Below are 13,219 nucleotides of genomic sequence, written 5' to 3'. Positions count from 1 at the left end.
GTGAAAAAGAAATATGTCTTCTCAAGTATAATAACACATGATGAGCAGGCAAATTCCACATAAAAAATAATAATAACAAATGAAATAAATATATAAGCTGTAATTATTAAAAAACGTATGAATGATAGTTGGCTACTACTACATCATTTGATTTTATAAAAGAATGTAAAGATGTGCAAAATGATTAATCCTCAGAGATAATCAGTTTTTCATTGTAACTGAATTATTCTTTTCGGTTTTTATTCTTACTGTAATGTCACATCATATACAGTGCCCAATATGTAGAATATAAAAAAACTGTTATGCTGTTTAAGTCTTCTGTTGCTTTAATAATGTTAAAAAAATTAAAATGATCGCTATTTTAATAATTTTAACAGTTGGACTTTGTTAAGTCATTTGATAGGATACCATGTGAATGGCTGTTGAATAAACCAGAAGATATGGAATTGAAATATATTGGATTAAGTGGGTAGCTGATGGACAAATATTAGAAATGATATGAATCTGCCAGATTTAAGGTGACGAGTGGTGTGCTCCAGGAATCAGTACTTGGACCATTGTTGTTTATTCTATACATTAATGTTATTGGAAAATAACTGACAGGAGATCTTCAGTTGTTTGCTGATAATGCAAAGATAGCATTTACAGGATGATTTGAATAGGCTGGAAGTGTGAACAAATGATAATGGCTATCAATCTAACATTGATAGCCATTGTCATTTGTGTAAAGTTATGCACTTTAGTGTAAAGTTATGCACTTTGGTGTAATGTGATATCCAACAACATATTATATTAGTTGGATTATGCTTGGAGTAACTGACAAGGTTCAAAGATTTTTTTTTTTTTTTTTTTTTTTCGTGTGGGGTTTCCTTATTTCTCCACTGTCCCTTAGGACTGGTTGAGTCCTCCTAGTGAGGAATTAAGTATGCATTTTATGACTGTAGATCCATCTCTGTTCACAGGCCGGCTTGCCTGTTCTGAGGGATGAAAAATTTGAGTTTCTGGGTTTTCCTCACATCATGGACAGGAATCAAACCCAGGTCTTTCTGACTAAAGAACTTTGTCTATTCCAACTGAACTATAGAGGCTCTAAGGTTCAAAGATAATGAACCATATGTTATGCATATTACAAAATTGCAAAAACAGATCCGAGGATAATTGCAATGCTGAACATTGACATGTAAGGATATGGAAGTAATTTTATCTCTTTACAAGGCCTTGATATGACTACACCTGGACTACTGTGCACAGATTTTGTCTCTTGGGTTTGAAAGGGATAAAGAAGCTGTGAAAAGGCTACAAAGAAGAGTAATAAAGATGATATCAGGATTGTGGAATGTAGATTATGAGGATAGAATTGAGAGTATGTGAACTGCTGATATAAACTTTTGAGAGGGCATTATAAGATATCGGTTGATAAAATTTTTCATGACATGGAAGGTAGGGAGAAGAATACTTCCACAGATCCTGTCAAGTTTTTTTTTGTTGCTAAGAAAGTGGGGAGGGCTAGATTTTTCTCTCATAGAACTGTGAGTGAGTGAGTAGAACAGTTTGTCTGTTGAAGTAGTGATTGCATCTAGTGTGATTGAGTTTAAGAGAAAGTATTACAGTTGATGTGGGTAATGTATGCCTTCCTTGAAGAATCCTCTACTCCCTGGTGATCTAATAATAATAATATTTTTAATTATGAATTATTTCCAAGCCAACATTAATTAATATTGTATGGTATTTTACAAATCCTCTTCTAATTTAACAGCAATAATACTAATTTAAAAATAATAATTGTAATAAAACTTCTGACTTCATTCTTTTCATTTCCAGTATAATGGTATGGATTTACGACATGCTACTGCTGAAGAGGCTGCATATCAGCTAGCCAAACCAGCAGATACGGTCACCATTTTAGCACAGCACAACATAGAAAGTGAGTGTTTTTATTTTATTTCTTTATTTTGACTTTTATTGCAATAGTTGGTATTGTAATAATTCATTGATACAACCTCATTTTGGTATATGCTTAGTTCCAAACCAAAGATGAGTACCATTAGAAAATGCATCAGATTATTTGAATATCCTAGGAGAACTAGACTAGTTCTCCTTCTATAAATCAATCACAAATCCATTTAATGTACACATTTTAAGTATGTTCAGTTTTCCATAGCCTTGCTGTAATCCAGACAACTCGTATTATGCCATGACTTTAGAGATTAAAGAAATAATGATGGAAAGTTTGTTTTGCTGTAGAACTTTTTAATGGTTTCTACTAGTGAATGAGTTTGTTACAATGCTCTTTTCTCTAGTGAAAATTGAATGTATTTATCATGACTTCATCCCTTGTATATCATAACTTTGTATATTATGCAAGAAAAATTTTCTTTTTAATTTTACTACAGGTAGATCACTGATTTTTCAGCAATGAATGGTCTAGCACCTCCTTCAGTTCACACAAAATTCAAGAGTGCACTTGAAATTCCCTTGACCACCACCTGACCAGTTCATTAAGCCACCAAAGATGGTTTTGCATGGCACAAATTGGCTTAATCATTTACTTCTGCACTTAGTGATGATCCCTTGATTCTAAGTGATTCATAGCTTATTTTATTACATTTAACTCCATCTAGAGCTTCAAAATAAGTTCCATTTCGCAGTGATGATGGAGGTGGTAGTGCTAACCATGAGCACAAGGCCATATCCACTTGTACTGTATCATTTACACTAATGTATTTCATTTGATCACTTAATTCACATTTATTTAATATTTAAGTCTCAAAGACCATAGCGCTTTAGAGACATTATTATTATTATGGTGTCTCCTTTGGCACAGGAAAATTGGTAGTGTACCTGGATTATATACTCCAGTGTCCAAAATCTAAGGACAAACTATATTTTTAACTTATATATAAAAACATTTTCAATGACTACAGCCAATTGTGGACATAAATTTATCGCCAGCATACTAATAAATTGTATTACACAAAAAATGTGTTATAAATATCATACAAATTAAATTGTATGTTTTTGGCAAAGCTTACAAATTTTTTAAGGATGTAGTGTACAGTGCTTACAGAAAACTATGTAAATAGCCTTTTCAGTATAGAATATGTCCATCCTGAAAACAGAAAACTATGTGGATAGACATTTCAGTATGGGGCAAACTGGTCCACTTCTCTTTCGGAGCCTTGTTTGTTTTTTGCAGGGGAATTTTGAGCAGCAGTGTATCTCCCTATTGAATCCAAAATGTGTTCTATCTGATTGAGATCTAGGGAGCGTGCTGACCACTCAATTTGATTAATATCCTCGGTCTCCAGAAGTATCTCTATTTCTCATGTACAATGTGATGGTGGTGGTGGGGGTGGAGGGATTTCCTCCTAGAAATGGAGGAAAGACTAAATTGACTCATCTGTAAAGAGCACATTACCCCATTAGTGTCTTGTTCATCGTCAGGTATATAAATTGCCATAAGCTGATTTATCTGAATTTGCAGTTGTAATCTTCAGAAATGGTGTTTTTTCAAGATCCACTTCACTGTGAAATAATGGTGAGTCATCATATTTTTTTAATTCATTATTACTTTGATCCTTTTCTATGTATTAATTTCATCGTTTCCATATCATCTAATTAAATCATAAGTATCATATTTAAGGGATTAGTCACTTTATTTTATAACATATTCCAAACTAGAACCGAAATATATTTTAAAATAAAACAGTAAATGAAGCTTCTGTTAACACCTTTGGGTATTCAAATAAACATGATATATAGAATGTCATGGTGCTTTCCAACTTACAAGTGTGGGTTCAAGTCTCAATTGAACATGGATGTTTGCGAATAGTCTTAATTGGTAAATAATTTTTACTGCCCAGTGTGAAACTGCTGTTCTCCTTATTGGAGATATAAAGTAGCATTAAAGAAGTACAGGTATCCCTTGCTTAACACAGTTTTGCTTAATGTGGATTTGATTAATGCAGCGAAATTAATTGCAACAATCCCTTGATATATGTGGCAAGAGTTTTGATTAACGCACCTTTAAATTTACCATGCAAAAACATGCAAGCCTCGAGGAGTGTTTCCTGGCTGAAAGAAAGTCATAAGCAGATGACGTCATTCCTCCCATTAGAATTCGTGTGTAGAGGCTTAAGTGCTGTGAGGACATCATGTTGGAGGCTTAATGGATTTTTTACAACACTCAAAAAAGAATTAAAATAGAATTTAATACTTCCTATATTTTAGCATATTCACTAGGACATCTACGGGGATTACAAAAACAATTAATGTAACATGCACACAAATATCATACAATACTAAACCCAACCACGTGGGTGACACTAAAGTCCTATCTAGGTGGAGTGCCCTCTAAGGGCGGTAGTAGGTGACCTGGAATGTAAGGTGGGACCTCTGGTGATGAGTGTTTCCCAAATCTTTGGAAGCTTAATGCAACTGTATTTATTAAGATTTGGTTGGTTTTTGAGAGCTGCTGCTGCTTCTAAGAAAAGTCTCTCTTTCTTGAATTTGCTGTGGTGGAGCATGGTGGTTTTCTTCCATGATACCCTGTGGGTGGTGTCCAAAACATGGTCATCCAAGCCTGAATGGCCATAGTTGTGTTTACAGATGTAAGACGTGTTCCTCCAGGCGGATGGATGCTGAGCTGCCTGTGTGTCCAAAGTACACCAGCTTACAGGAACAGGGTACTTTGTAAACTCCAGGCAGAGAGAAAGAGGAGGGAGCTGATCTTTCGTAGAACGGATAAGGGTAGCAAGTTTGCAGTGGGGCTTATATGCTGTGTGTAAGTTGCACTTTTTTAGTATCTTGGCTATTTATGTGCCATGGAAGTAGGGTATGGTGATGGCATTTTTAAAATCTTGTTGAAGAGAAGGATGGGGAATGGGGGAGGAACTGATTATTTTTTTGATACTGTGTTCGCTGTAGCCATTGGAGAGGAAAGTGCTGTGTATGTGGTTAAGCTCAGTAGTGAGAGCAGTTCCACTGGAACAAAGATTGTGGGCTCTCTTGGTAAGAGTTTTAATAATGCCATATTGTTGAGAGGGGTGGTGGTGGGAGAGTTTGTGAATGTATCTGTCTGTGTGTGTGTGTGGGTTTTCTGTATACAGTGAAGGCAAGTGTATCATTAGGCAGGCGTGTGACTAAGGTGTCTAGGAAGGGTAAACAATTGTTCTTTTCCTTTTCCATAGTAAACTGGATTCTTGGATGAAGGCTATTGAGATGACTGAGGAAGGAGTCTAACATGTCTAGGCCATGAGGCCAAATAGAGAACACATCATCTACTTATAGCCAGATAGAAGGTTTGAGTGGGGCTGAGTCTATGGCTCGTTTTTCGAAATCTTCCATATAGAAATTGGCAAGGGGGGAACCCATGGCGGTTCCCTCTATCCGCTTGTAGATTTTGTTCTTCCAAGAGAAATACCCAGAGTTAATGGCAAAGGAAAAGAGATCTAAGATGTCAGAGGGAAAAATGTTTTCTAAAAGAGATAAGGTGTCAGTTAAGGTAATATTGGTAAACAAAGAGGAGATATCAAAGCTTACCAATATGTCTGCATTATTCAAGGTTTAAATTTTCTGTGAGGGCTTTAAAGTGGGTCAAGTTTTTTTATATAGGAAGTGGATCTTCCGGTGAGGGGGCTCAGAGAGTTGGCCAGCTGTTTAGACAGTCTGTAGCAAGGTGCATTGGTGGCATCTACTATAGGCCTGAGTGGGGAATTGGGTTTGTGGATTTTTGGTAAACCGTATATTCGGGGGGGGGGGGGGGAGGTTTAAGTTTTTTCATGACGTCAGGGGCCCAGGAAGATACTTTTTTTAAGTAAGAATTTTAATTTCTTAACTTCTGTTTTTGTGGGGTCGTGTTCTAGCGGGATGTAGGTAGCACGATCGCGGAGGATAATGTTCATTTTACGATTGTATTCACTGGTATTAAAAACGACTGTGGCATTACCCTTATCCGCTCTGGTGATGCCGATACTTTTTTCTTTCCATAGTTTCAGGAGAGCTGTGCGTTGAGCATACGATAAGTTATTTGTTGGAGGCGAAGAATGAGCGAGGATGTTGGCTACGTCAAGTCTGATGTCGTTGGCTATCTCCGACGGTAAGCGACCAATCCCCCGTTCGATGTTAACCATTACATCAAGCACCGGCACTTCCTTCGGAGTGACGGCAAAATTACGGCCGAGGCAAAGGGCGCTGACGGCATCGTCGTTGAGCCTTTTGGAAGAGAGGTTTACTGCTGTCTGGAGCAGTTGAATTTGTGGTTGTGGTTTGTCTTTAACCAGGTTGCTATATTTCTTGACGTGTTTATTTTTTGAAATTCTCTCTGTGCGGAAGTTTCCGAAATGCCAGAGCGAATCAACCAAAGTTCAGGGTTAAGAACCATGGAGAGCTCTGAATGTCTCCCATCCAGAGCCACTGGCGGCGCTCATCACTGAGAGGGTGGCATGAGTAGAGGTGATTTGCTCGCGTAGTAATGCCAGGCTGGCACGGTTATATACATATATACGGAGTGCCACATACACAGCACTTTCCTCTCCAATGGCTACAGCGAACACAGTATCAAAAAAAATAATCAGTTCCTACCTCATTCCCCGTCCTTCTCGTCAACAAGATTTTAAAAATGCCATCACCATACCCTACATCCGTGCCACATCTGAAAAAATAGCCAAGATACTAAAAAAGTACAACCTACACACAGCATATAAGCCCCACTGCAAACTTGCTACCCTTATCCAGTCTACGAAAGATCAGCTCCCTCCTCTTTCTCTCTGCCTGGAGTTTACAAAGTACCCTGTTCCTGTAAGCTGGCGTACTTTGGACAGACAGGCAGATCAGCATCCATCTGCCTGGAGGAACACAAGTCTTACATCTGTAAACACAACTATGGCTGTTCAGGCTTGGCTGACCATGTTTTGGACACCACCCACAGGGTATCATGGAAGAAAACCACCATGCTCCACCACAGCAAATTCAAGAAAGAGAGACTTTTTTTAGAAGCAGCAGCAGCAGCTCTCAAAACCAACCAAATCTTAATAAATATGGTTGCATTAAGCTTCCGAAGATTTTGGAAACACTCATCACCAGAGGTCCCACCTTACTACCTCCCTTAGAGGGCGCTCCACCTAGATAGGACTTTAGTGTCACCCACATGGTTGGGCTTAGTATTGTATGATGTTTGTATGCATGTTACATTAATTGTTTTTGTAATCCCCGTAGATGTCCTAGTGAATAGGACGAAATACAGGAAGTATTAAATTCTATTTTAATTCTTTTTGAGTGTTGTAAAAAATCCATTAAGCCTCCAACATGAATTCCTCCCATTAAGCATTAAGAGTGGATATATTCCAAGCTCCAATTGTTCTGATGTATTTAAAAAATACAGCAGAACTTTTGCAGTTAGATAACGCGCCTGGTCATTCAAATTTTCTTAATGATCTCTGTGATGTGAAAATTTTAATTTTTTAACCAAATACATCATTGCTACAACCCATGGACATTCACTTTATTGCAACTTTCAAAGCCTATTTTCTTAAAAATACACTCTCAAAGGCAGTAAAAACAACAGGAGAAAATGCGATTACGCTACAAGAATTTTCGAAAAATTTTAACATTAAACATGCAATTGAAAACATTCATGACTCGTGGGAGCAAGTGTCTTCTAACTGCATGAGAGCTCTTTGGAAAAACCTTTTGCCAGAATGCGCTAATGACTTAGGTGGTTTTCAAAATCCTGTGAATAACGTTGTTGAAGAAATTGTTGCAATTGGTGAAGACTTTGGTTTTGATGGTGTTGATGCAGTTGATCAAACTCAGAAAGATTTCATTGACAGTGATCTTCCAAAGGAGATAACAATCAAAGAACTGGATTGAATATTTCGTAGTTTAGAATCGCTTAAGCAGCATGTAATGGATAAGAATCCAGATGTTAATCAAAGAATGCATGTTTGCTGAGGTCCAAAGAGTCATTTTGCTTGTTGTCGTAGAATTTATGCTAAGAAAAACTAAAATTGCTCAAACGACTCTTGATAAACTTTTTTGATAAAAAATTGCAATAACTAATGTAGGTACAAGCGTTTATTAAACATTTACTTTGCATTCATTTTTTATCTTTCCTAAAGGAGTACCACATAAAACAAATTATTAATACAGTAATCGATAATGGATGAATTGTAATTTTTACCATTGATTATTATATTTGGTTAATGCGATTTTGATGTACGCAGTAACATCGAGGGATTAATTAATCGCGTTAATCAAGGGATACCTGTACTGCATTTAGTTTCTAACAGCAGGGTCTTCAATTATCTCACTTTTAACCTATCCATGATATAAATGTACTATAGATTTACAACTGTTTGATATAAACCACTTGGCCAACCAGGTTGGCCAAGTGATTAGTGTATCCTAGTCAAAAGGCTGTGGATTCAAATCCCACTGTGGACATGGATGGTTGTGATTGTCTGTGGAAATACTGGTGGTGGTGGTGGGCGACAGATGATATTGGTGTAGTTGTGGTTAATTGTAGTGGTGGAGACAGAGTTGTAGAGTAGATGCCCTTGCTCGGTGAGTCTTTGGACTCCCTGGATGTGTCACATAATAATAATAAACCTTCCAAAACCTATAACTATATGGTGGGATTGTCATTAAAAGAATGAAAAAAAAAAAATAATTGTAGATGACATGAGGAAGTGGGTAGTGGTGTTTTTAGACTAAATGTTCTATGACATGGCACAGTTTGTTGAGCTAGAAGTGCTCGTTTCATCCCCAGTGAAAACCGCATCAAAAATGTGTAGAATTTAGGCCTTTTCCTCAAAGGCACATATAACATTCATATGTTCTATGCAAATGAATGCAAGTTAGCCACTCTCATATACACATGTTAGGGTTTTATCCAGACACTCACATTATTCATTCCACAAAATATGCAAAATGACCCTAGGAATTCACACATATACACACAAAGCTTAAAAACATACTGTTAAGCCATAGCAGTAATTTTCATCATCATCATCAAATTCCTGCCATGTACCCTCAAGGGGTGTACAGGATATGACAGTACTACATGAAAAAATTACATCATTACTAACTTCCTATCTACAATTTTCCTCCAAATCAGTCTGTTACTTGTCAAGACTCCAACATTATCAGATCTTATATTTCTATCGTATAAGGCACTTTGTACCGTATCAATCCACCTATATCTTGGTCTTCCTCTGGGTCGTTTTCCTGCCAACCTGGCAGAGAACACTTGTTTTGCTAATCTTTCCTCTCCCATTCTATTCAAGTGACCATACCACCTGAGATTAGCTCTGCTAACGCATTCCTGGATGCTGACAATGTCAAGTTCTTTCCTAATATCCTCATTTTTAATATGATATTGCCATTGATGCCATCTGTTCACGCCTCTAATCTTTCTCAGGACTCTCATATCTGCGGTCTCTAGTCTTTGGTCAAGTGTTTTACTTCTGACCCAGCTCTCAGATCCATAAGTTAAAATTGGTTTGAACACAGTCTTGTATACAGCTAATTTAGTGTTCCGACTAATTTCTTTCTTATTCCATATGAATTTATTCAATTGACTTCCCACCATACCAGCTTTGTTGATTCTGTTGTCTATTTCTATATTTAGTTTACCATCTTCAGTAAAAATTGTGCCTAAGTAGCTGAAATGTTTTACTTGTTCCACAGGTTCTCCATTCACAACACAGTTGACATTTTCAATGATTCTACCTATTTTCATTGTCTTTGTCTTTTTATTGCTGACCTTCATACCATATCTATTACAACAGCTATTCAATTTAGTCAGAGAATCTTGCAGACTTGTAGCGGATTTATTTAGAAGTATAACATCATCCGCATAAAGCAAAGAGCTGACATTAACATCTCCAATTTTGATATCAGGTTTCATACCACATTCCTTCATAATGTGATCCATATAGATAATGAATAACAGAGGGGATAATGTACATCCTTGTCTCACACCAGATTTAACATTAAACCATCTTCCTGTACTTCCTTCAATTCTAACTGCTGACTCACAACTCAAATAAAGACTAAGTATTGCTTGATATAATGCCCCATTGACACCATATAACTGAAGCGTATTGAATAGCTTCTCTCTTGGCACCTTGTCATATGCCTTTTCCAAATCGACAAAACTTAAATACAGATCTTTGTTATATTCCCATGCTTTCTCGACTATTTGTCGTAAAGTGAAGATCTGATCCTGACAGCCTCTATTTGGCCTGAATCCAGCTTGTTCTTCACCAAGCTTTTCTTCCACAATTCTTCTCAATAATTTTAGCAGTAATTTTAGCTGAATAAATTCAAACCAGGTCCTTTTTTTTTTTGGTTTTATTTTAAACTCAGTTTACACTCATATTTTTGATTAATACAAAGAAACAACATCTAGGAATGATAATTATTTACATCTTATTTAATATTTTAATTTAATATAAAAAGCCAGTATTTTGCCTTGGTCACCAAGGCATAAAGGTAAGTATATGCATGAGCACAGAACTAAGGCAAACAATTTTGCCAAATGTCATAATCATGTAATCATGCTGGCAGGGATGTAGTCTAGTTAAACAACCCCCCCCCCCCTTGCTGTTTTCAGCATGAAATCAGGGCAATTATTAAAAAGTCAGCTACTGAAACAACCACAGCATCAGAAGAAAAGATAGAGAATATTAACATAAGGAGAATGGACAGAAAGGAAACTGAATTGAGAGAAGAACTAGAGAAGTGACATGAACATAATTAATGTTACTGAGACAGGTTAGATCTTGCTAAATTATTCTTATTATTATCCAGGCCTCCGTGGAGTCAAAAGACTCATCGTGGAAGGTCGTTTTTAGGAAACACAAAGTTTATTAGACCACTCCTTGAACTCATTGGCTGTTCTTGCTCTAACCACTCTCTTAGGCAATGAATTTCATGGTTCTACCACCCTCCATGCAAAGAAACCACTTCTCACCCTCTTGCTCACAGCTTCCTTTCATAACTTCCAGGGATGGCCCCCTTGTCATTGCTCCTTCCCACCATTCTACCAAGTGAAAGAACTCCCCCAATGTCTACCCTATAACTGCCTCTCAACAGTTGAAAAGTCTTGTTCATATCACCTCTCCTTCCTCTATCCACCAAACTCTGCAATCCACATTCCCACAGTCGATCCTCGTAACTGACATTGTACAGTCCTGAAACCATCTTTGTTATCCTCCTCTGTACTCTTTCCACAATTCATTTATCCCCTTCAAATCCTGTGGACCAAATCTGAGAACAATAGTCTAAGTGTGGTCTGATCAGGGTCATGTACAATGGAATGATAACTCTTTTATCTCTGCAGGTAAGCATCCTTCTCAGTATTGCAGCAATCCTCTGGGTTACCTTCACCACCTTTGCAATATGCTCTCTGAATTTCAGTTTTCTATCAATCATCACCCCAGATCTCTTGGCTCCCCTACTTCCTCCAATACAGCTCCTCGAATCGAGTATGCAGCCTCCCCTCGATGTATCCCAAATTTCAAGATCTTATATTTTGCTGCATTAAACCTTCACCCCATTCATTTGCCCATCTGTCTAGTTTATTCAAATCCTCTTGCAAGGCTGCCACATCTGCACTATTACTGATAGCCCTTCCCAGCTTCACATCATCCGCAAACAACTGAATATCCCCTTGCAATTCCATTGACAATGTCATTGATATGAAGGTTGAACAATACAGGTTCCAGTACTGGGCCCTGTGGAACCCCACTTATAACCTTCTGCTTCCTTGATATTGCTCCACCACACACGATTCTCTGATACCTATCAGACAGCCAATCCTGAATCCATTTGACTAACCTGACATTTCAACCCATGTACGGCAACTTAAAGATCCCCTTATCATGTGACACCCTGTCAAACGCCTTTGCAAAATCAAAAAATGATCTTGCTAAATTATTATTAACATAATTAAACATATTTGAAGTTTTTTCCCACTTGGTTAGAATATAATAAATTTATTTTAATCCTTTATCCAAGTGTAAGCAAACAAAGTTTGTGCCTGAAGTATCTTCAGAACTGAGGCAACTCGTGGGTAAGGTGGGCCAAGCTCTCATCACCCCTTGTCTTAATATCTCCCATAACGCAAAGCACATCTCCTTGCGGACGTATAATGCTATGCATTAAGGAGAGGGCCACTACCCAGACTGGTTTCGACCTTTATTGAGGTCTTGTCAGTGGGAGCCAGACCCAGAAGTGGTGATACTAAGGCAGAAGCAATGGAGAAGTCATATTTACCTATACGAGTTGCCAAAAGGTGTACCACCTTATTATTAAATTACTATGGATTTAGAGAAAGATGTTGAAAGTTTTTTCTCACTTGGTTAGACTATAATATATTTAGTTTAATCCTTTATCCAAGTGTAAGCAAACAAAATTTGTGCCTGAAGTATCTTCAGAACTGAGGCAACTCGTGGTGAAGGTGGACCAAGCTTTCATCACTCCTTGTCCCAGTATCTCCCTTATGGTGGTACACCTTTTGGCAACTCGTATAGGTAAATATGACCTCTCCACTACTTCTGCCTTAGTATCACCACTTCTAGGTCTGGCCCCCACTGACGAGACCACAATAAAGGTCGAAACCAGTCTGGGTAGTGGCCCTTCCCTTAATGCATAGCATTATACATGTCTGCAAGGAGATGTGCTTTGCATTATGGGAGATACTGGGACAAGGAGTGATGAGAGCGTGGTCCACCTTTACCATGAGTTGCCACAGTTCTGAAGATACTTCAGGTGCAAACTTTGTTTGCTTACACTTGGATAAAGGATTAGACTAAATTTATTATAATTGAGCATAATTAATGTTACTGAGACAGGTTACATCTTGCTAAATTAAATACAGGATGCTATATTCAGGCAATAGTGATGAAGAAAATAAAAGAATTGTGATAGTATTCAACACCAAACAAGAAGATAAACTTCTTGATTAGAAGGTAATTTCAAGTAGAGTTATGTGGGCAAATTTCCAAATGGAGAATAGGACAATGAACATTATTTCTAACCTTTGTCCCAATGAAGGTTGTAGTAAGGAAGAGGTTGAGTAATTTTTTGAAACCAGGTAAAAGAAAAGGGAAAAGGTGGTCCTTATTGGAGATGAATCCTAGTTACAGAAACATTTTGGGAAATTTTTGAAAAGGGGGCAAAGCTAATAATAATGGTAAGTGCTTGCTGGTTATCT

The 13,219-nt window shown here is 37.4% G+C and overlaps 1 protein-coding gene across 1 annotated transcript in view; it reads left to right on the top strand.

Moving 5' to 3' along the window:
* The window catches only part of Dlg5 (MAGUK family member discs large 5), a 440,912-nt gene that overhangs the window by 365,453 nt on the left and 62,240 nt on the right, over nucleotides 1-13,219 (top strand). Inside the window, exon 24 of the mRNA XM_090409542.1 lies at nucleotides 1,822-1,924. Within this exon, the coding sequence (XP_090265668.1) occupies nucleotides 1,822-1,924 (103 nt within the window). The remainder of the gene's footprint in view (nucleotides 1-1,821; nucleotides 1,925-13,219) is intronic.

This window comes from Typopeltis vanoorti, chromosome 19 (genome assembly GCF_054136105.1).
Source record: "Typopeltis vanoorti isolate ZY-2024b chromosome 19, IOZ_Tvanoo_1.0, whole genome shotgun sequence".
In the NCBI taxonomy this organism is placed as follows: domain Eukaryota; kingdom Metazoa; phylum Arthropoda; class Arachnida; order Uropygi; family Thelyphonidae; genus Typopeltis; species Typopeltis vanoorti.
The sequence above is the reverse complement of the archived record's forward strand: the minus strand, read 5'-3'. Positions and strand labels throughout refer to the sequence as shown.